Source organism: Nicotiana tomentosiformis, chromosome 4 (assembly GCF_000390325.3).
Source record: "Nicotiana tomentosiformis chromosome 4, ASM39032v3, whole genome shotgun sequence".
NCBI lineage: Eukaryota > Viridiplantae > Streptophyta > Magnoliopsida > Solanales > Solanaceae > Nicotiana > Nicotiana tomentosiformis.
Window position 1 is genome coordinate 130,768,311 of NC_090815.1, and position 24,867 is coordinate 130,793,177.

General features: G+C 33.8%; 3 protein-coding genes across 3 annotated transcripts; 2 read left to right on the top strand and 1 right to left on the bottom strand.

Annotated features, from left to right (window-relative positions):
- Window positions 1-5,154: 5,154 nt before the first annotated feature.
- LOC104117041 (WEB family protein At1g75720) lies at window positions 5,155-6,634 on the bottom strand. Its single transcript, XM_070200259.1, has 2 exons — window positions 6,405-6,634; window positions 5,155-5,752 (listed from the first exon to the last, which is right to left on the bottom strand). Exons 1-2 carry the CDS (start codon window positions 6,558-6,560, stop codon window positions 5,285-5,287), a joined length of 624 nt encoding a protein of 207 aa, XP_070056360.1. The 5' UTR covers window positions 6,561-6,634; the 3' UTR covers window positions 5,155-5,284.
- A 2,103-nt stretch (window positions 6,635-8,737) lies between these two features.
- LOC104117042 (hexokinase-2, chloroplastic) lies at window positions 8,738-13,481 on the top strand. Its single transcript, XM_009628019.4, has 9 exons — window positions 8,738-9,176; window positions 9,757-9,907; window positions 9,996-10,178; window positions 11,012-11,086; window positions 11,188-11,343; window positions 11,464-11,559; window positions 11,663-11,796; window positions 12,124-12,205; window positions 12,742-13,481. The coding sequence occupies exons 1-9, from the start codon at window positions 8,893-8,895 to the stop codon at window positions 13,078-13,080; spliced, it is 1,500 nt and encodes a 499-aa protein (XP_009626314.1). The 5' UTR covers window positions 8,738-8,892; the 3' UTR covers window positions 13,081-13,481.
- Window positions 13,482-19,084: 5,603 nt separating this feature from the next.
- On the top strand, window positions 19,085-24,595 carry LOC104111002 (AP-2 complex subunit sigma). Its single transcript, XM_009620593.4, has 6 exons — window positions 19,085-19,300; window positions 19,485-19,583; window positions 19,694-19,744; window positions 22,846-23,019; window positions 23,873-23,932; window positions 24,277-24,595. Exons 1-6 carry the CDS (start codon window positions 19,298-19,300, stop codon window positions 24,316-24,318), a joined length of 429 nt encoding a protein of 142 aa, XP_009618888.1. The 5' UTR covers window positions 19,085-19,297; the 3' UTR covers window positions 24,319-24,595.
- Window positions 24,596-24,867: the final 272 nt, after the last annotated feature.

Sequence of the window (24,867 nt, forward strand, 5' to 3'; positions counted from 1 at the left end):
ACCCGTGAAAATACCATCGCACGTGCGAATTTCACTTAGAATCCCAGGCTCCGCTTCTGCGGCTATGCGACCGCATCTGCGACTATCGCAGGTGCGGAAATGCATCGCACATGTGGCTCCCCCTCGCACCTGCTGCCAGCATCTGCGACACTCGCAGGTGCGGGAAAATCTTCGCAACTGCGATTCCTGCCCAGCTCCTTCTTGGCCGCATTTGTGGCTCCTCCTTCGCTTCTGTGGGCTCGCACTTGCGGTTCCCACTCCGCAGGTGCAGTTACACCAGTAGCAGCAGCGCTTCAGCTGTAAATTCCTAACTCCAATCAAGTCGCTAACCACCCGAAATCACCCCGAGGCCCTCGGTACCTCATCCAAACATACCAACAAGTCCTATAACACCATACAAACTTAGTCGAGCCTTTAAATTACATCAAACAACGCTAAAAATACGAATTACACCTCGATTCAAGCCTAATGAACTTTAAAGTTTTGAACTTCTACAACCGATGCCTAAACCTATCAAACCACATCCGATTGACCTCAAATTTTGCACATAAGTCATATTCAATATTACGGACCTACTCCAACTTCCAGAATCGGAATACGACCCCTATATCAAAAAATTCACTACCGGTCGAAATCTCCAAAAATTCGACTTTCGCCATTTCAAGTCTAAATGAGCTGCAGACCTCCAAAATATAATCCGGACACGCTCCTAAGTCCAAAATCATCCAACGTAGCTAACGGAACCGACAAAGTTCTATTCCGGAGTCGTCTTCACACAGTTCCGACTACGGTCAAAATTCTAAGACTTAAGCTCCCGTTTTAGGGACTAAGTGTCCCAAAATACTCCAAAAACCAAAACGAAGCCTCCCGACAAGTCACATAAGCAGAGAAATATATGGGAGGAACAGTAAATAGGGGATCTGGGCTATCACTCTCAAAACGACCAGTCGGGTCGTTACAATTACATATGGTGTAATCTTTGACTTATTTTTAATGAAAGCCAAAAGGCATCTTTTAAAAGATAATTCATTGTATTTGTGTTGTAGTTAATTTGGTTAGGCTAAATTTTAGGAATTTTTAGATTATTTATGAAATAATTGGTTGTAATCAATTCAGTTAGGCTTAAATTTAGGAAATGGTGAGGATCTCATTAAATTTGCTACAATTTTGGGATTCTCGTTAAATAATGAGAAGAGATTTTTTAAACTGAATAATAATTAATTATGTAAAATATTGTATAAAACGTGAATCAAATAATAGTTGTAGATGATGTAATATACTCTAATAGAAATTGTAGTTACAAAAATTTCCCTTAAATTTCACCCTGAATATCTTGAGCCGGAGCCCACCAATGTATTCAAGTCCAAGCCTAGTCCAAGTTGTCTTAGCCTAGTCCAAGAGAAGACTAATCAAATTATGTTCATGGGCTGTGTTTAGGATTCCTATTACATTGGACTTGCCCCACATTCCCCACTTTCCTCTATGCTCAGTCCAATCAAAGTTAGTCTTCTCTTTTCTCATTCTTGTTTTCTTATAAAGAGTTTCATACATGGACAAATATTACAAATTTACTAGTAATCGTTTTGCTAAATCTTATGACTATTTGACATTTTCGTGAAATTCAGTACTAACCTGAGTTTGAGCTATGGGTATGAAGTCGCCTTTGTCATAAAGCGTTTTATCATTTCAATGTAAGATTTTTTGGCACGAATTTCGGTCGGACTCAAATGCAAACACAAAATACCGAATGGAAAACCTAAAAAGAAAAAATAAACTTAGCCCCAACTACTTTTACTTTTCTGACGTTCTCATACTCTTTACATCGACGTATGTTTTGTACTTTTGCATAGGGATGGGCAGAGTTTGGGCAAACCCGAAATCCGATTTTTTTGGATTTTTGGTTTGAGTTTTCGGATTATGGTTTGAATTTTGGATTTAATTTTAAAATTTTTGAATTTCGGATTGGATATTGGATTTGATACTTCGAATTTTTGGATATCCGAAAATTCGAAATTCTTATACTTTATATTTAGTTCATTATCCATATGTCAATAATAATAAGTTCAATACCCTACCCATTAGATATTATCTCATATATTCAATATTAATTACTATATTACTGTGAGAATACTTTCTATTTGGACATGATTTTACTATTTCTACTTCTTATCGGCCGTATTAATGTCTCTATTATATTTTTTTTTATAGTAATTTCATTACTTGAATACTTCATTTGAATGATCGCGGTGAGAATGAGGAACTTTTCAGGCAATTTAACATGAGTACTTCATTTGAATATTCATTTTTATAAAAAGAAAAAATATCTCAACTTATAAGCTCAAAATCGAAAATCCAAAATATCCAAACCGATTAATCTGAAACCGAACTTTAAAAATCCGATCCAATCCGAACTTATTTTGATTGGATTTGGATTGTCATTTCTTCAATCGGAAAATCGAAAATCCAAACCGAAATTTTCATATGCAATCCGAACTGCCCGAACGCCTACCCTGCTTTTGCATGACTTACTCCTAATAAAAATTATTAACATGAACTCTTTAAATACTATAATTCAACATCCAATGCAAAACCAAATAATTGAAGGTAATCTTAAACAAATTAACTATCTTATACAATTTGAACAAGAAGCAATATACATTTTCTGACGTATGAAATAGGCCCTAGCACATGGAGTACTCATTTGGGAGTGATTCCCAGAGAATATTATCTTAGGAAAAAGGCAGGTTATTATTCATAATACTCATTGATGTCGTACTTTTCAAACTTACTTTGCTTTTAATTAGAAACTAGGCCAGTCAATCATGTCTTAGTGAACTTGCTGTCTACTACTAATTTAATCATTTAAATATAAATGTGATTAGCAAGCCATCATAACTTTTCTATTCTGAAGTTACATCGTAGATAATTCATCACCTTAGCTTTTTCGTACGTAATTACCTAGTGCATAAAAGTTAATTAATCAAGAAAAATAACACTCAGTAGTTATGCCTTTTCGGATAAACTCTGTTTGAACATTATTTACTATTTCGTTATTATAACATTAATCTGGAACATATCATGAGTTTTTGTTTTAGTGAAACCATCGGACTTACAAATTGCATAAATGACCATAAGTCAGTTGATATCTCTCTTCACGTAATTGGATTAAATTTTTGATGCATGCATCTATAACTTGTTGTAACACACGCTAAAACATGCAAATATATACTGAAAGTTGCTTCAAAAAGTTAGAGACATGGAAATTATAACATGATTATTTTAAACAAATCTTTGAATTCAGTTTCTAAGTGAATATCATGGTACGAGACATGATTATTACTTGGAAGTTAATGAAACAATCTGAATAAACAAATGTAGTTGGAAAGGACAGCAAAAGCCCATACTTATGATTTGGTCACATGGTTAAAGATTTGAGACATCATCTTTTTCCTTGTCATGAATACATATATCTCTTCTTATAGCCAGACTTGAACAAATTACAAAGGCTTTGTGTTCTGAAAATTCCAATATCAAAAGAGAAAGAACAATAATGTACACTAACAAGCCTTCTTTCCAAAGAGAGTGTTTTGTTATACAAGTAAGAGGTAGTAGTGCTGAAATATCCTCAGAAAATTTTCAGTCTTCTAATAAATTGATCAATTTCTCAGCTATGAAGCTTTTTGATCGCTTCCGAAAGATTGTTATGCGGTTTGTTTTTCCGATTCCAACGTCCGGCCGGAGGAGGCCGAATCGAGGAGCTCAGGGAACGATGGCCTCCGGGCCGGGCTCAGGACAAAGGCGGAGGTCATGTGATAGGCCCGACCCGCCCAAGACTTCGTGTAGTTCCTATTATTCATCATCTTCTCATTATAACGAAGCTATTGCTGATTGTATAGAGTTTTTCAATAAGTCTTCACAAGATCAGGGAATTTTCAGTGGTAGAAAATCCGACGTTATTGTGTAATTTTGTTTATCTTCGAAAGGTATTACTATATGCAACCTTGCTTGGTGCTTGTGTTGGCTTTTGAATTTTTAGCGTTCGAATGATCTGATGTTGTAAATTTATGCGTAGTTGTATATGTGGAATATCTTCAAGTTTAATTATAACAAATTTGCTTTTCTAAATCTTAATTTGAAGATACAATCAAGTCTCTCTATAACAACATCGTTTGTTTCGATATTTTTTTGCTTTTATAGTAAACGGCTATTATATACATATAATAACATTTATCGTTTAAATATTGTTTGGCTGTTATAGAAAAAAATTATCCAAAAAAAATAACGTTTTCCCTTTTTAATGTTACATATAAAAGATAAAAAGATAATTTTAAGTTAAAATCTCAAAATATATGTATATTTACTAATTATGTATTAAAAATTACTATATTATTAATAAATTCATAACTAAATGTACAAAGATTTAAACTCTAACGCACACATTTTAAAGCTAAGCTACTAGAAAACTAAATTCTTTAAATATTGATGAAAAAAGTCTAAAAAGGATATGTGCAGATCATTAAATCTTAAACATTATGCAAGATGAAAACTTTGTACAATAGAAAAGATTGTATATACGGATCTTTAAATATTATGCACGAAAGATCGTTTTGTGTAATAGAATAAGAATATACAAGCATATATCTTAATGGACTTAAATAAAATATTTAATTATGGAAGTATATACTAATGTATATTTTTATTATAACTGGTGTATTAAAGTTTTAAAATACTTGGTCAAATTAATATCTTTAGACTTATTATTGTTTATCCTAAAAATTCTACATGGTTGTTAGATAGGGGTAGTTTTACAAAGAGTGTACTGAATGTTGTTGTTATACGTGAAAATGTATTATAGAGAGGTAAAATATAACATAAAAAATTGATTCACGAAAAAACTTGACTTTTATATTAAATGGTTGTTATATGATGATGTTGTTATAGAAAAATCTGACTGTAATACAAATTTGTAAAATCCAAATTAGTACAAGAAGCGAAAGGAACTACATATCATTCAAGTAATAATACAACCTTATTGAAAAATTTACACAAAGAAACACATCTATAAAACTCACACTGCGTGGTTTACAAGTTATTATATTGCACAGTGAGAAGGTTATTCAGTGCGTACCCGAAGAATCGTGCCCGCAGATTTCCCTGGGAATTTTCCAAAAAAAAAAAAAAAAAATTCACACTGTGATTTTAAACAAAATTATTGAAAATTTATCGGCTATATATAGTTTTGAATTGCCTTACTCCTCGTGATTTGCATATTAGTTTGTTCGTTTTAAACTCGTGCTGATTGAATATCAGAATTACTCCCTTTCATCCTAGAAAAAATTCCTCCTATAAGAGGAATAAGAGGGATTTTCTTCTTCTTCTTCTTCTTGAGAGAAGGATGTCTTTGTAATGGAATTACAATTCCGTTTAAAGTCGGAGGATTTACAAATGTCACATATCTTTTCTTTTGAAACTCAACGTTTTCATTTGCCATAATTTGTGAATTCTCTATAAACTTGAGGTCTTCAATTTCTGATACCATAACTTGTTCTTTGGATTGTTGCTCGAATTTTAGATTCTCAAGCTCTTTTCTTGTGCGTTCAAGTTCTTCTTCTAAAGAAGAGAGACAAGTAACCATTACAAATCTTTCCTCTCGTGCTTTTTCTAGTCTTTGCTTTGTCTCTTGTAGCTCTGTAGTTACTGTTCCAATATCATACGAGTCACTGTCGTCCTCACTTGATGATCCATCCTTCTTCTATTATGGGCGAGTTATATACACTGAAAGTGTTAGTATGCTATAGCAAGTTATTTACACTTATTTTCCACGTTATCATATAAGAATTTTCATCAAGGGAATTAAAATTAAAAGTAAACACACGAAGAAGTGAAGTGAATTCAACGTCTGATATAAGTGAATTCAACATCTAATTTTCGGACGAAGGGAGTTCGGCTGCCCTGCTTAACAATACTTAGTGTTGCAGATAACTTAACGTGATGATATTAGAATATTACTCCTATATGGTATTGTCAGTGAACAGAAATTAAAAACAAACAGATAATACTTCATTGCAACAATATTCAGAACAACAACAATATAACAGTATAATCTCACTAGTGAGGTCCATGGAGGATAGTGTGTACACAGACATTACCCCTACCCTGGGGTAGAAAGACTGTTTCTGATAGACCATCGGCTCCCTCCCTCCAAGAACTCCCCACCTTGCTCCTTGGGGTGACTCGAAATCACAAACTCTTGGTTGGAAATGGGGAGTGCTCACCACTAGAGCAACTTTCGATCCACTTAGCATATAAATGTTTTTCAAGTAAAGATGTAATTTCTGCTATAGTGAAATAACATGTAATTAAAATTTGCTAGCTATGACATAAAGTATAGAAGGGAAATGGACCTGTTTAAGCTTGTTAGCAGAGTAGAGCTCTCCAGCAAGAAGTCTTTCTCCAAACAACATGACAGCTTCTTTTACTGAACTAAATGGAGCTCTCGTATCGATCTCCGCCTTCCCAAACATCGTTATTCCGCCTTCTAATACTTTCGTATTTTCCATTATCAGTTTCAACACTGTTATATGACGAGTAATGTTATGTTATGTTTTGCTGAAGGAGGGACTAACTATAAAAGAGGAACCAAAGAAGATGGAGAAGTGGAGCTTCGTTTCTTCGAATCCACTTCACTAGAATTATTCTGTCTTGGATCTAGCTCTTTCTTTTGGTAAAATATAGAATTGATTCAAGTAGAAGCTATAGCAAATTGGGCTGATTTTATGGGCTATATTCTCTGGTTTCAATTTGGTAGGCCTACTTTGATTTGGTGATTTACGCAAATGTCCTTTTTTTTAGTCCATCATTTAGATTTTGTCCATATTCTTAAAAGTTGTGCAAATATAGTCCTTGAGAAATTATTCTTCAAATAACGTTAGACTCGGATCTAATCTTTACTTATATATTATCCAACCTTACGTTTGTTATAACTTACAGAATTTTAGATCGCGATCTAATATTTTGTCATAAGATTTTTAGTTTGAACAAAAGGATCTTTAGATCGTATGCGCAAAATATTTTGCTTTGATTTGACATAGGAATAGGACATTTTAGCTTTTTTGAGCCCAACCCACCTAATTACATAATATCAATAATTCAAATTACTATTAGAATTGTATTTATCCAAAATTAATGCTGAGAAGATACAGTGCAGCAAGTCAAACAAGTCATGAGAAGAACATTTGAATCTCCGACACAAACCAAAAGCAAACAAAAAATGTGAAAATCTAAGAACAGCTACTTCTCTATTCTCTTGCGTCAACATCGTCTTCTCCGCCAGTTCTGTAGCTTTACAACCACAACCACAATCCCCAAAATTTACTCCTACGGAAAAAAAACGTAAGAGTCAAACAGAAATTAAATATTAACCAAACAAAAGGTTGTTTAAGTTAGCTTTAACCTTATTTATATGAGGAAAATCTATTAACCTTAATGTATATATTAAGATAATCGTCCAACTACTTTCTTTGTTTTCCAAAAATTGTATCAGCCAAATATAATACTGATCCCTACCCTTTCAGATTAAATTATAAAATGTATCTTTAATATTCAATTAAATCCAACATTCTCTATTTTTCCCTCACAATTTATGTGACACTATTGTTATTTAGAGAGTTAAAGAAATTTTTTTTAACTATATTTTTTAAAAATATTTTAAATTATTATTAATTTTTAATTTATAGTTTATTTTATATACTTTAGCCAGCAGACTTCACAATTCAAATCGAATTTGAGAAATAAAAAGAAATAATAAAAGAGAATAACTCAATACCGAGGGTATACGGGTAAAATCGAGATCGTGGTGCATTCTAACCTTCGACAAGATAAGCCTGGCTCGAGATATGTCAATGAGGGACCGAAATCGAGCCTAAGTCCCACCGGGTTAGAACCGGGGGCATGATGTCTGCCTTCGAGGATATCGAGACCGCAATCCCGGAATCGATACTAGCCTCGAACAACTTCGAAGAATATTGTCAGACGATCTAGCATAACCAACAAGGCTGAAAATATTCGTGACCAGCCGAATGTCACGGCGGGAATCTCGGCACGTATCGATAAGGAACCAACAATTAGAGAATTAAAAGATTTTTTACCTTTTATAGAGTTGTACTTAAAATATGACTCCTCTGTTATGTAAAAAGGGTCTAACAATTCATTCGACACATTGTAACACGCACTCAAAAGCAATACATTATTATTTTCTCTGTCTCCAAGCTCTTGTTCTTTTGTTTATCGACACTTGCTGTGGTGAGTCCGGCTCGAGGGCAATTATTCTATCAAGGCTGAAATTATCCAACTTATCTGGTTTGAATTTATGTTATCTTTATTTACTCAATAGCAACTTAATTTATCGTTTTGTATCAAGTTAATCCGCGTATCTATAAAATCACTTAAAATTTTAATTGTTATTCAATTTTGAGTGTAAACACCGAGAAAGTGAAATTTTCCAAAAAATGGAAAGAAATAATAAAAGAATTACTCCACTAAGTTGACGAAGAAAGGGGAAGAAAAAAGATTTTATTGTGAATTGCTACATTATTACAGCAACTATGAATATGAAAGTAAGGAACAGTCGGTAGTTAGCTAACCATACCTTCCAACGCAACAATAACGGCGTACAACAGTAGTATAGTAATATTCATCGTTTAAATCCTTACATATATTTCATCATTAATTTATTCAAATCTAACTGTTCGCTTACCATCATTACGACATAAAAAAGAAGATTTATATAGTGTTAAAGATTCACAACTGAATAAACTCTCTGTTTCAGCATCACCATTTATTGTCTCTTCTTTTTTTCTCCGTCACACGTTCCTTTTGATCTCACTGTTAATTATGTCGGTCACCGTTAGCTGGCCGGCCGGCCGATCCTTCCATATTTCACGATCACCTTACAAAAAGATCTCCAAGCCACGTGTCATTATCGCTGCCGTCCGATCTGGTGTTAGTTTAGCGGTAGCACCAATATTGACTAAGTTGCAGAAAGACTGTGCAACTCCACTTCCTGTTTTGCGCCACGTGGCTGATGCCATGGCCGTTGATATGCGGGCTGGACTTGCCGTCGATGGTGGCAGTGATCTGAAGATGATCCTTAGTTATATTGACACTTTACCAACTGGGTACAATACTAATTTTTCTTGTTTGTTTTTGAGTTATTGAAGTTCTCTTGTGTTCTTTAGTTTATTTAGCATATGATCACTGAACTTTAAAACCACTAATTGTACTATTTTTTTTCACATTAAAGTAACTAAATTTGATCCATATAGTTACAAAATTATCTTCTGTCAACTTTATCCTAAAATTAGCTTGACTGATATTTGTGTGAGTACAGTTTAGTGACTTTACTGTAAAGTTAAAGTTCAGTTACTTTAAGGTGACAAAAGAATGGTTGCACGTAATTTCATTGCTAAAATGGTTTAATGTGACCAAAAATAGTTAATGACTTGACTGTATAGTAGATATCATACAATGAAATTTACCCTTCTTTTTGTTGTCAACTATAGTATTTAACTTTGCCAGTATTATGTTTTATCTATTTCCTGCTATAATTATTTTCCAGTATTTTCACTAATTTAATTTGAAGGCAAATTCTTAGAAAAGTAAAGATTTAAAGAATTAAGCTTTGTCCTAGTTTACATTGCTTCACTTGTTTGATTGTTAGGCTAGTTTATATAATGCCAAATTTTATGATTTCTCAAGGAATGAGAAAGGTTTGTTCTATGCATTGGACCTTGGTGGTACAAATTTCCGAGTGTTAAGAGTGCAGTTAGGTGGTAAAGAAGAGCGCGTAATCGCCACTGAGTTTGAGCAAGTCTCTATACCTCAAGAATTGATGTTTGCAACCTCTGAGGTTGGTTAGTTTTTCTTGTTACAATGCAGCTTGACCAGTGTTATATTTTCTTTCTTCTTGTATTCACATTTACATAGGTTTATTTCAGGAGTTGTTCGATTTCATAGCTTCTGAGCTAGGAAAATTTTCACAAAGTGAAGTTGGTAAGTTTGAGATGCAACAAGGAAGGACTAGAGAAATAGGATTCACATTTTCTTTCCCAGTGAAGCAGACTTCAGTTAAATCTGGCATCCTAATCAAGTGGACAAAGGGTTTTGCAGTCTCTGGAACTGTTAGTATTTCTTGATTCTCTCATTCGCGTGAAGCAGTGGCAGATTATAGACATCATACTAATTTGGCCTACAGTTACAGATATTTTATGTCTACTTGCCGGGTATGGCATGAGTAAATATTCATTTCAAATGGTCGCCACCAACTGAGGAGTTACGAATTTTAAGATGGCGATTATGAAAATAAGGCAACGAATGTCAGCACGTTAACCCCTAAGCTTACTGTTGGAAATCCGGCGAGCTTAATATGAAAACTTTTCTACCAATGCTGCCTTAAAGATGGTCAATTTCCCTCACCCTAATAGGACTTTCAAACAATATTTTTGCAGTCTTTGAATTAAGCACTGGAATCATCTATTTCGTAAATTTCTATAGTTCCATCCTCAATAAATTGAGCATTCGTGACTTTAAAGTCACTCTGCTTTCTTGTCAAAGAGTGTTTCATACATTGAAGAGTTCATTGTTTTCCATATATCACAAAACAAACAACAACAACAACCCAGTGGGATCCCACAAGTGGGGTCTGGGGAGGGTAATGTGTATGCAGACCTTACCCCTACCCTGGAGGGCAGAGAGGATGTTTCCGAAAGACCCTCGGTTCGAGGTTTTCCATATATCACAATCTTCGCAAAGTACTTCTTACAGTGTGATGACTGATTAGTAAGTTAAAAGACTAAAGAGATCAATTCGGAAAATACTGGATTCCCAGTATATTGTAGATTAGACCTACTAGCAATGAGTTCCTTAGCATTGACGTTTAACTTAGTCTCACTTATCCTTATCATTCTCATTGCACTTGCGAATTACTTTTTGATTCCTGCATAACATGGAACAGGCAGGAAAAGATGTGGTTGCTTGTTTAAATGAAGCCATGGAAAGGCAGGGATTGGGAATGCAAGTCTCGGCCCTGGTAGGTTCTACTCTACTTTACGCGAACTGAGAATTGACGGAGAATATCCTGGTGTGTCCTCTGTTCTATTTGTTTATGATTTCTGTCCATTGTCAAGTTAGGTCAATGACACTGTAGCAACACTTGCTGGAGCGAGATACTGGGACAATGATGTCATGGTTGCTGTCATTCTTGGGACTGGAACCAATGCTTGCTACGTAGAACGTGTGGATGCTATTCCTAAACTGCCACAAAGGATGTCCAACTCTCCAGTAACAGTAAGTATAGTCCTAAGTATAGTCCAAAATATTCTGTTGTCAAGTTATTTTCATGAACAGCTTGCTGTTTTAACGACCTTTGAGTTTGAGATAATATCTGATTCATTGATTATCTTTTAGATTGTGAATACTGAATGGGGAGCATTTTCAAATGGCCTTCCTTTAACTGAGTTTGATAGAGAAATGGATGCCGAGAGCATTAACCCTGGTGAGCAGGCAAGTTTTATTGACTCAAAACATGGAAAATCTCTTTGCCTCATATGCTTGGAATCCCACTATTTATTCATGATCTTATCTACTGTCATATCTCTTGATGAAGATTTTTGAGAAAACAATCTCTGGTATGTACCTTGGAGAAATTGTAAGACGGGTGCTGGTCAAAATGGCCAAGGTTGGCGGCTTATTTGGCGGTGGCTATGTTCCAGAAAAGTTAGTCACTCCATTTGTGCTGAGGTAATTACATTTGTTCTACCCGCAGTTGACGAACAAAGGTTAGGTGTGTATTAGTTGTAAATGTCAGAATTTGACAACTATTCTCGTTATTCCATGAACAAGTTGAAACCGCTCTACATTATACGGTTATATCTACACATCGAGAATCTGCAAAACTTTCTGTTGATTTTGATGGTTTTAAAGTTCATATAGTGAAGAGATGCTAAGTTTATTGTATATACATACTTGCTAAGTATCACTGATACCTGTTATTATGCTGTATATCCTGTATTAATTGGTTTGATCATTTCCTGTTTATTCTCACTCGGTCTAATCTGCATCATATAGGACACCGGATATATGTGCAATGCAGCAGGATACATCCAGAGATCTTGAAGCTGTTGAGTCTGTCCTCTATGATATAGCTGGGGTATATTCTTTAGCTCTAGTCCTTTAACTTACCTTGCTATTTGTTTATTTTCCGATTGGATAATTGTTGTCCAATAATTGATCCATGGAGAAACTATATTTGAAGATGTAGGTTCATTCAAAAAGCAACATTCAAAAGGATAGGTTTAGCTTCTCTTTTCATGTCGTTAATAAGTGTCAATGTTGTGTATTTCTTGTCGGCAAGGGGAAGGGACTTGGTGCTTGAATATCCTGCTTGTTTGACATCTAGATATACACCTAAATAACAACATAAGCAACGCACATCAATCCCAAGTAAGTTGAGGTCGGCTAATACAGATTCACATTGTCCACGTCACTCATAAGCACGTCTCAGTCCAATATTATACAAAATTTAGTTTCTCTACCGCTAGAAGTTCTCTACAAGAAACTTTCCTTTCTTCAGTTGATCTAAGAAACCGCCTTTCCACATCTTACAGAGTACGCAAACGTTGTACTATGAAAAAAGTTTATGAACCTTTTGATGTTCACAATTTACTTCTAACTATTGGATTTCAGGTAAAATCTGATCTAAGTGCAAGGAAAACAGTCGTAGACATTTGCGATACTATTGCAAATCGAGGGGGGCGTCTAGCTGGTGCAGGAATTGTTGGGATTCTCCAGAAAATGGAAGAGGATTCAAAAGGCGTAATCTTCGGTAAGAGAACAGTTGTAGCAATGGATGGAGGTTTATATGAGCACTATCCTCAGTACAGAGAATACCTCCAAGAAGCTGTCACAGAACTTCTTGGATCAGAAATTTCTAAAAATGTAGTGATAGAGCATTCAAAAGATGGATCTGGAATTGGAGCTGCATTATTAGCTGCTGCAAACTCAAAGTATGAACATGATTATTAGGAAAATGGTAATTTTCATGTCTAAAAATGCTGGTAGAGCATTTGTAATTTTGTTTTTGCAATTTAGAATGTATTAAGAAGGATTGATCATTGGATTTCTCATTCTTTAAGGGCTCGTTTGGTACGAGGGATAAGAGATAATTACATCCGGGATTAAATTTGAGATAAGTTTATCCCACGTTTGGTTGGGATAAAATCGCGGTATAACTAATCCCGGGATTAGTTATTCCGGGATTGTAGTGTTATTTTTATCCCTATGAGATGGTGGGATAACTAATCCTAAGATAATTAATTATGGGATAATCTGTTTCCCAACCAAACGATCCTTAAGAAGTGGCTTGTTGTATTTTATGCCATTTTTGTATTACCATAATGCAGCAGTGAAGTATTTATGTGCTAAAAGCAGATGTATCAGTAAATATAGAATATCTTGTTTGCTTATAAATTGTTAAATAAGCATATTTCTGTTGTATTTGAGAATTTTCTGAGTTTAGTTTCTTAGATTGGTTGTACAACTACAGTTTGGTAGACATTGAGTTCTTATTCTTTATAATACAATCAAAATATTATAAATAACAAGATCTTGAAAGCTCATTAATTTTATGACGTTAGCATATCTAAAATCTAGAATGAGAAATGCAGTACAGCTTCCAAGGATTAAAGTGAATAGTTTTTTTTTTTTTTAAAGCTTAAGACATTTCTTTTGCCCCTTTTGGTAGCAAAGCAAAACTAGAGAGTCAATGACACTCACACTGAAAAATAAAATCATGATTCTTGTTATAAGAAAAATCAAATTACGGTAATGTCTACTCTTCTTTCATGATCTTCTCATATGCTTAATGACATATTCAGTGACATATTTTTCTTCACTTTTCATGTCTATATAAAGGCCTTGTAATAGATAGAAAAATACACACAATTGAAGAAGAAAATCTCTTTCTTCTCTATCTCCATTTCTTGTTCATATTTTACTAAATTGTTTTTATTTCATAACATGTCTTGTTCATGTTTTACTAAGTTATTTTTATTTTATAACACTTTATCAGCACGAATTGCTCATTTCATGATCTTCTACGTTAAGACTATGTAAATTATAAGCAGACAATGAGATCAAGTACAATTAAAAATGTCTTGGATGATAATACAAAGATAAGTTTTACACCCATCTAAACCCATTCATATCTTTACATTAACTTTATGTGCAGTGTTTAGTAAAAATATTTTTTTCAATTGTATCCAGTGAAATAAAGAACTGGAAAGGTATGTCTTTATTTGCTACATCTCTTATAGGACAAAGATAATATTCCAACGTATATATATGTTCTGACCTTTTACATATTATGATAGATAATTATTAAGGTAATTTAGTAATAATATTTTTACCATAACATGATGTATTTCATTGAAAGCAAAACTGGCATATATCCTAACTAGCATTTTTGTTGCAGAGGAATTGTTTCAAGATTGAAATAGTTATATATGTCTTCTTGAAAGTTAATTTACTTATGCCTATAATTATGAAGTAATAATATTTTAAAAGCTCGAGTGCGAGTCCTAGTGAATTTTGGCCTATTATGCCAAAGATTGAGGGTAAGACGATGGGTTCAAGTCCCAACGCACTATGTTGATGAAAAGACGTTGGATTCAAGTTCCAACGCATTATGGCCTAGCATGCCTTTATATGGGTAAGACATTGGGTTTGAGTCCTAATGCACCATATTGATAATAATAATAATAACTAGAGAAAAAATAATATAATTTTCATGAAAAAGCATGAAGCTTGTCCCACTTGATTTGCTCTATTCTTGAAGTGAATGTGATAGCAGTGCATGATAAGTCTAAATAAAGACAAGTGGTTGACCAATGAATGTGGGCGTGCGAAAAGCCAAAATAATAATAGTTATCACTATGATAATTATAAAAAGGGAGAAATTCTTTGAAGAGAATATGACTTGTGATAAACATTGAGTTTGCATGCTCATTCCTGAAAGTGAATATAAAAAAATATATATGATAAAGATTATGCATAATAATGTACTTGTGCATAGTTGGATAAATACTACAACTCACCTCTAAGGGAGGTTTGAGACAAAGAAAGATAATGTATATTATTGTGTAGTTACATGAATATATCATTGGTCGCATGCATGTGATACGCCAAAAATATTTTGTCATGCCTTATGAAAGTTATTAAAAGCAAAATTAAAGAAAGAAATTGTTTTGCTTGTGATGATTTTGAACATGACAATTATTATGATATGATTCTCTTTGTGAAGGAGACATTCATTATATGGATGGTGTGACAAAATATCTTGTAGTACAAAAGCAGTTAAGAGCTCTGAAAGAACTAATTTATTACTACCCGGATGAATAAAATTATTCATGACATTAATATTGTAGTAAGTCTCAAAAGAAATATTTTGATTTACAAATATATTAGTCAAAGTGGTTGGCATATTGAGACTATAAATAAAAAGAAGATTGAATATCTTTATATTACTATAATCATACCGGGTAAATATGAAAGGTTACCTGACTTTTCTTCTATTTGTACTACACAAGTATAAGCATGATGATGCAATCACAAGCCACAAGTAAACTAGAGGTTTACTGAAATAAATATTAGTTGGCATGACCGGTTGACCATCTCGGTTCAATTATGATGCGAAAAAATTAATTGAGAATTACATTGGCATATATTGAAGAAATATAAGATTCTTCAAGAATTCTCTTGTGCTGCTTATTCTTATGATATACCAGTTAAGGTTGGGATTGAATCCCTTGATTTCTGGAACGAATAAAAGGTGATAAATATATGGTCCTAGTCACCTTCCATGTGGACCGTTTACTATTATATGATTTTAATAGATGCATCTATTCTATGGTCACATGTGTAGTTTGGCTTTTGCAAGATTGATTGCTCAAATTATTAGAGCATAGTTCCAGAATATAAATTATGATAATTTATCTTGATAATACTGGTTTAAATCCAAGTTAGTTTAGCAGAAATTGTATACCTCCAATTATATCTAAACCATTGGCCATGAGAACAAAATTGTCAAAATAAAATTTGGTATGTGATGTATTATTTAATATACAACAGCACTTGTACGCATCTACTCAAGTTATGATAAGTTCTCCCTATCACAATCGGTTCAGGGTCAGGAACCAAATAATTTTCATCTAGAAATATGAATGTGCTATATGATTTAATTGTTCCACCACAATGTATAAAGATGGATCCCCAAATAAGGCTAGGGATATGTGTTGGTGATCCCAACAATAGGGGGAGAGAAATGAGCAGTTGAAAAAGTAATGCATGTAATGAATTATTATGAGTAAATCGAGATCCTCGTATGAGAAAAAGTGAACTTGAAGTTCAAGTGATAATTCATTTGCAAAATATTGCCAGGCGTATTTGCTGACCCAAAACTAAATATCATATTCAGCTGCTAATGCTCCAAATAAAATAAAGTTTATAATGAATAGAGTTCATGGCATACATAAAGTATAATAGACTAATCGGTTCCAAAGATAAAACTCCTTAAAGAAGGAGAGGAGCAAATATTCAAGATGGTCATAATAAAGAGGCAAGTGCTCTAGAAAGAGCACCACGACATAACACTTCATAAGATCTCATGAGAGAGGCCCAGGTACCTTGAAATAATAAGATAAAGAGATCTCAATAAGTTATGTCTTTATTGGGTAATAGTAGAACCGATATAAAATGATAGTCGACGATATTGTTAATATAATGTAGCTCTCAATATTATTAATATTGACGAGGATCTTGAGCTCAAATCTGTCATGAAATTTGGACAGATAAATGATTGGCCAAATGAAAAATACGCAATGAAAATTGATTTCACATGAAAAATATGAAGTTGGACGGATAGTCCCAACATCTGAAAGTATAAATTCAGTGGAGGTATAAATGTGTTCTTGTACGAAAAAAAGGTCAAGTCAATAGACATAAAAATGACTTGTGTCACAAGAAGATTTGTAAATATCCTGGCATTGATTATATAGAGACATGTTCTCCTGTGGTGGATGTCGCCATTTCAGGTTTTAATATGGCAATACAGGAAAAACGTGATATGCGTATAATGAAAATCATTGAAGGATTTAAATTGTTCTGAAGCATATGAAGGTTTCCAAGGAATTTATTAAATAAAGCTTCAAAAATCCTTATACTGATTGAAACAATCAGGGCGCATGTGGTATAATCGCATGAGTGAGTACCTGTTAAAAGAAGGGTACAAGAATGATTCAATTTGTCTTTGTGTCTTTATAAAAAGATCTGGATCTAAATTTTGTTATAATCACCATTTATGTTGATGATTTAAATATCATTGGAACTCCTAGGGACCTTCCTAAAGTAATAGAGCTTCCTAAAGTAGTAGACTATTTAAAGAAAGAATTTAAAATGAAAGATCTTGGAAAGACAAATTTTTGTCTTGGTGTACAAATTGAGTATATGAAAGATTGAATTTTTGTCCATCAATCAGCATACACTAAAATGATTTTAAAGTGATTTTATATGGATAAAGCACATCCATTCCGACCTCATGAAAATAATGAAGAGCTTTTTGGTCCCGACGTACCATATCTTAGTGCAATTGGTGCACTAATGTATCTTTCTAACATTACAAGGTCTGACATAACTTTTTCAGTTAATGTCTTAACAAGATATAGCTCTGCTCATACAAGGAGACATTGGAATGGAATCAAACACATATTGCGGTATCTAAAAAGGACTACCGATATGGGATTATTTTATGACAATGATTGCAGTCCTGATCTTGTTGGTTATGCTGATGCTGGGTATTTATATGACCCATAAATGATTCGATCTCAAACAGGCTATGTGTTTACATATGGAGGCACTGTCATATCTTGGCGATCGACTAAACAATCAATCGTGCCTATTTCATTTAATCATGCTGAGATAATTGCTATTCATGAAGCAAGTCGAGCATGTATATGGTTGAAGTCTATAATACACCTTATTCGAGACAAATATGATTTGAAGTGTGACAAACTACCCACAATTTTGTATAAAGATAATGTAGCATGCATAGCCCAGTTGAAGGGAGGATTCATAAAAGGGGATAAGACAAAAGCACATTTCACCAAAGTTATTTTTCACACATGATCTTCAAAAGAATGGTGATATCAATGTGCAACAGATCCGTTCAAGTAATAATATGGTTGATTTGTTCACCAAATCTCTACCGACGACAACCTTCAAGAAACTAGTGTACAAGATTGGGATGCGAAGGCTCAAGGATGTGAATTGATGCTCTCATTAGTGGGAGTTAATACGCGTTGTACTCTTTTTCCCTTACAAGGTTTTGTCCCACTAGGTGTTTCTTGCAAGGTTTTTAACGAGGCAACCAAAAGGCGTATTTCTAAACATGTGTACTCTTTTTCCTTCACTAGGATTTTTTTTCCATAGGATTTTTTTCCTAATAAGATTTTAACGAGGCACATTATCTATGGACATCCAAGGGGGAGTGTTATAAGAAAAATCAAATTATGGTGTATGTCTACTCTTCCTCCATGATCTTCTCAAATGCTTAATGACATATTCAATGACATATTTTTCTTCACTTTTCATGCCTATATAAAGGCCTTGTAATAGATAGAAAAATACACACAATTGAAGAAGAAAATCTCTTTCTTCTTTCTATCTCCATTTCTTGTTCATGTTTTACTAAATTGCTTTTATTTCATAACAACATATCTTGTTCATGTTTTACTAAGTTGCTTTTATTTTATAACAATTTTAAAGTTTTTCCAATAAAAGCAAAATTTCATTAGGCAATATATAGTGTTGTACCATTTATACTAGTATACTAATAAAAATATACTAGTATCTTAGAGAATACATAAATTTTTTTAACACCCTTAATTTGTATATTACTACAACCACGTGCCTTTTTATTTTTGGCCGAAAATTAACAAAGCTTTATTTACAACTATTTTTTGCACTTCTATTTCTGTTTTTTTGTCCAAAGTCCTACTTACCAAAAAACAAAAAAATTCCCCTCATTGGAAAAAGTTGCCATATGCTGGTCTTGCCCCTCTATTTTGACCCTGGACTCAAATTACTAGTTTCTACGAATTAATTGAGAATCAAAGAAATCTGGTGCAACTTTTCCAAGTGTTTCATCAGCTCGCTAAAACTCTCTTTTGCATACAGATCCTCTGTAAAAATGGTAACTTTTCTTCTTCCCTTTGATCTAAATGAAAAATATTCAGTAACTGAAACTACAATCTATTGGGGAAATGCTTCTCTTTCCATTTCAAGAATTTGCTTTTTTCAAATTTATTTTCATTTCTCTTCTGGCATACTAATTTTTGATCCTTTCTTTTCAATTGGGTCATTTCAAAAATTGGTAGATCCGTTTCATTTTGCTTCAAAACAGACAAGGAAAGACTCGTCTGGCCAAGTATTACATCCCTCTCGAGGAATCCGAGAAGCACAAGGTTGAGTACGAGGTATTATTCTTTCTCTTTTGCTTCTGTTGTTTTTCTTATTTCAACTTTGATAATGTAAAGCTTTTAATTTCATATAATGGGTTTTATTTATTTAATCAATTTGGCCGTAGGTTCATCGGTTGGTGGTGAATAGAGATCCCAAATTTACCAATTTTGTTGAGGTAATAACTTCGAAAATCTTTTATTTCAGATATTTCTTAGCCATCAGTATACAAAAGCTACATTTTTTATACTTTTAAGGCATTCTATATTATTAAGCCTTTTCCTATCATGCTTCTGTGGAATTAAGTTTAACTTGATCAGCTTGAATAGAAAAAGCTACTAGGTGACTGTATTTTAGTTTGTTTTCATTTCGTTTACAGAACACCAGAATAAGCTACTGTGTTGCAATTGTGCTAAGCAAAAGATGAAATCTTTTTGCTAGTCTTTAATTTTCTTAAAATATTTATTTTAGACTACCTTATAGTGTGCGTGAAAGATGTCTCTTGGTGAATGATTATTTTGGTTTTCCCCATCGGTACATTATGGTATGGCACTTCACATTTTCGATGAAGTCATATTAAGAGGGCTTATCATATTTGTCTTTGTCCTATTATTTCATTTGCCATTGTGTCTAACTACTAGTTCTAACATATGGAGAATCAATATTGCCCAGTTCAGATTAATCTTCAGTGTTCACTTCTACAAGTAGGTCGAAGGTAGAAATTCCATGAAATGTTTGAAGGATTTGGGAGTATTCATAGTTTATCGCACAGCAGATAATTCCTAGCAATAGAAACTTATGTTATGGCTGAGTTGAAATTCATTTTGTGGCCATTTCTTCCATACCTGCATGGTTGATTCTTTGTTCAATCTCTTGGCCTTAAAAGTATAGATGTTGGCAGAGAGTGGGAGGGTCAAAAGGAGGAAGGGGAGGGAGAGAGAGGAGGGAAGAGTCAAGAAAGAAGAGGATCTCCTTTTCGCTTTGGCTTGTGTGTGTCTGTGCGATAAGAGGATTTATGAAGATTGAAGAACCATTTAGCATCCACTATTTTTGTGCAGTACATATGGCTTCAGTATTGGTGCTCTATTCTCGGACCTAATTCCTTGAACAATCCGGCATTTGGATTTATGCATTACATTTTTAACCTGCAAAAGAAAACAGAAGATACGTTGCTTTTAATTTTCTTAAGTAATCATCAGATGTTTCATGAAGCGTAACCAACTATTTAATTCCCTTAAATGATTTGGTTGGAGTAATGGAGAAAATAATCTCCACATAAAATTTGACATTGTTAATACAATGTCGGTTTCACTTTTCCTTTCCACATAAAACTTAACATTATTTTATAAATCATTGGTTCCACCTTTTCTTTTCTGAATAACTGATATCCGCATAAGTTATGTGGGAATTCATGTATTATTTTATGCAGGATAGAGTGTGGAATAAGACTCTGAGGATTAACACTACATGGAAACTATTAAATGGCTAAGAAAACCCTTAATGTTGTAACCAATACTTTATTTTTTTTAATAAAAACACATTTTAAAATATACAATATAGTAATAATTTTTAATGCAACAAGCCAAACACCCAATAAGAAATAATACATACATTACAATCCTTACATTACGAATGTTGAGATTAGTAATGTAGAGAGTAAGATTAATGAAAATCTATTGCGAGAGGAAGAATGATCAACACATGGTATTTATTGACCTGGATAAAGCATATTCCAAGAAAGGTCTTTTGGTGGGTATTGGAGAAGAAAATAATTCATGTTAAATATATAGATGCCATTAAAGGACATGTTTGAAAGAGCCGTCACTAGCGTGAGAACAGTAGTAGGAGATACAAAGGAGTTTCCCATAACTATAGGTTGACACTAGGGATTGGCATTGAGCCAGTACTTGTTTTCCCTAGTTATGGATGAGCTAAATAAGACAATACAAGATGAGATCTCATGGTATATACTATTTGCTAACGATACTGTACATTAATTGACGAAGCCAACTAGAGTGTCAACCAAAAACTTGAACTATGGAGAAGCACTCTAGAGTGTAAGAATTTTAAAATATGTAGAAGTAAGACAAGAATTTTAAGATAAAGTAGAAGTAAGACAAGAATTTGTGATATGTAGAAGTAAGACTGACTATATGCATTGCAAGTTTAGTCTGCATAAGAAGAGTGAAGTTGATGTGAGATTGGATGGGATTGTGGTGCCTAAATGCAAACATTTTAGATATCTAGGCGTGTCATTCTAGGAGAATGGAAGATATAACGCATAGAATCAAAATCGGATGGTTTTAATGGAGAAGTGTATCGGGGTGTTATGTGATCAGAAGATGCCTATCAAAGTGAAAGGTAAGTTCAATAGTTATAAGACATTGAAAGAAAAACAATGGTTATAAGACCAATAATGTTATATGAGAGTGAATCTTGGGCTGCTAATTGCTAAAGTCCAACACCTCCACAAGATGAGTATCGTGGAGATGCAGATGCTAAGAAAGATATGCAGTCATATAAGATTAGACAAGATTAAAAATAATTACATTCGCCAAAAGGTACAAGTAGCACAACAACAATAACAAAATAATACATAGATTCTTGCATAACTTGTGCGGGTATTAGTTCTGCGGACAAGGAAAATTGGAATGAGACTGTCTATAAAATAATGCTAAGTTTTATGTGGAAAGGAAAATAAAACCAAACTTTTTATTGTATTAACAATGTTAAATTTCTCCACTATTCCGAACCAAACATCACCTTTCTGTCAAAAAGGACAAAGCAAGAAATAAGAAAGCAGAATTTTTTCTTCTTAAATGAGTGATTTATGACAGTAACTTTAAGGGGGAGTTCAAGCAAGGGAAGGGAGAGAAAGCAAGTTTGAAGCTTGAACATGTGTGTAGTATAAGATAGAATACAACTGAATGCAATTAAAAAAAGAAAAGGAAATCATTACCTTTTGTGCTGAAACCTCAACAAAATTGATGAACGAAGTGAATCCAGAGAGGAGTTTATTTGAATGAGGGACTTGCTCAACTTTCTTTAATATTAGGTTGCTCATGAGATTTACATAATGGCTGAGTCATGGTGTCTTTTAGACAGACATTGGTCTTCAGGATACTAACATCATTAAAAAAGGTGGACATATTTGTCATCTTGATGCAGCATCCAAGATTTATTTTTCCGTCTCTACTTCTTTTTAGTTTTCATAAAGTTATATATTTTTTGATAATTCACTAATAAATATCACCGGTCTGTGATCTTTCCTCTTTGCAGTTCCGTACCCACAAGGTAATATACAGAAGATATGCAGGATTATTTTTCTCACTCTGTGTTGATATCACAGACAACGAGTTGGCTTATCTGGAGTCCATCCACTTGTTTGTGGAGATTTTGGATCATTTTTTCAGCAATGTCTGCGAACTAGATTTGGTTTTCAATTTCCACAAGGTTAGACATTTTACTATGAGACTTAACCACTAATTTACTTTGTTACACAAAATATCACCTTTTATCAACTCCATAAGGCTGCCTTCAGTGTTTGAACATGGTTTTAGGCAGAGATGGAAAGCTATGGAATAAAGATAGAGGAATTGAAGTTGATTATTCCGTGAGCAAATGTTCACTGCAGGATTTAACATGGTTGTTAGTTAAGATTGTTACAAGGTAAAAACTGATGGGTACCATAACAAATTGTTTCCAAGGCCTGTTCTTCGGCCCATCTGGAAAGTAAAATAAGTGGATTTGTTTTTCTCATCTGACATTGCCGTCTGCAACAATTATCAGCACCATGTCCTGTATGAAAGCATGAAGTGTTCCCTCTTACTAGTTGTGGTATTTTACCATTAAGAGTTGAGCATTCCTTTCAGAAAATCATAAAGCGTCTGAAAAGTAATCTGGTCTTCTCTTAATCATTCCAGCTACTTTTAGTAGTTGAAAAAAATAATCTGAATTTAACTTGCAAAGGAGTTGAGGCCAGTAATGTTTCTCAATCCTTAATGATTTCGAACTTGGCAACAGGGGGATTAAAGTAGGTGGGATTTTAGGTTTCCTGGGTGGATGGTTAATCATTTCAATTTACAAATGAATGCCGGCAAAAACTTGTAATACTATCATGCCTCGTCAGGTGCACTGAAAATACCAATTTGCTAGGTATTAGCATGCAGCTGGTATCAACAGGCACTCTATATCCTTTCATCTCTAGACAAATGTTGATGGAGAAATATACTTCTCCTTAAGTAGAGTTGATGCCCACCATACTAACTAAATTTATCATTTATAATCGATTTTCTTCCCTCTACAGGTATATCTGATATTAGATGAGTTTATTCTTGCTGGGGAGCTCCAAGAAACAAGTAAGAGGGTAAGAAAATGCTACTCTAATCACTTCGTTTGGCCAAATTTTTTGTTTTTGCTCTTTTGATGTACATCCATATTCATACATACAAATGTGTGCGTGTATGTATATGTATATATGTGCATATGTATATGCTAATTTACTTGTTAATTTGTTGGCCTCACATTTGTCACAAGCATATTTCACAGTGGTACGAAATTTCCAGCAGAGGCAGGGTTATTATATATCTGTATTAGTTTGTTTATCTCTTATGCCTGAAATGTCAGATCTTATGCATATTTGATCCTGCTTTGACTCTGCCAAATTCTGAATGACTTTGCGCTGAACAACCCTTTTATTTTATATGGCAGGCGATTATAGAGAGAATGGGGGAATTGGAAAAGCAGGAGTGAAGATTTTCGTGCTTGCTCAAGATAGACGCTTTTCCGTTGTAGTTTGGACCCTTCTTCTGTCTGGCTGTATTTCATTGCATTAGAAACTCTGTACCTTGTTAATACCTGAATGACACGGTTGTGCCTCATTTATCTCCAAACTTATTCATTCATACAATCAAAGGTGATTTTCTGTTGCAAAAGAACTTCACAGGCAATGTTGCTGATTCATTCTTTATTGTGTACTGAACTTCGCCAAGTTTAAATATACATATCTTGAAGTTGGCTTTTATGATCAGTTGCCCTTTTTCTGGCGAACTGCAATAGAATGACCTTGAATTATAAATTTCAATGCGAGAAACTAAGTTATTTTCCTTGAAAGTATGAAGGAGCAGAGAACCAAAGAGCAGTCTTTTTAGAACGAGTAGCTTGTTGAAAGAAATTTAAAGCAGCATGAAATTATTTCATCCTATTTCTTTTTATTCCCCTTCGTATGTGAGTAGTTAAATAGTCTGTTCCAAGTTACTTCTGACACATGAATTTTCTTTCCATTGAATCCTTCTGGGCGAA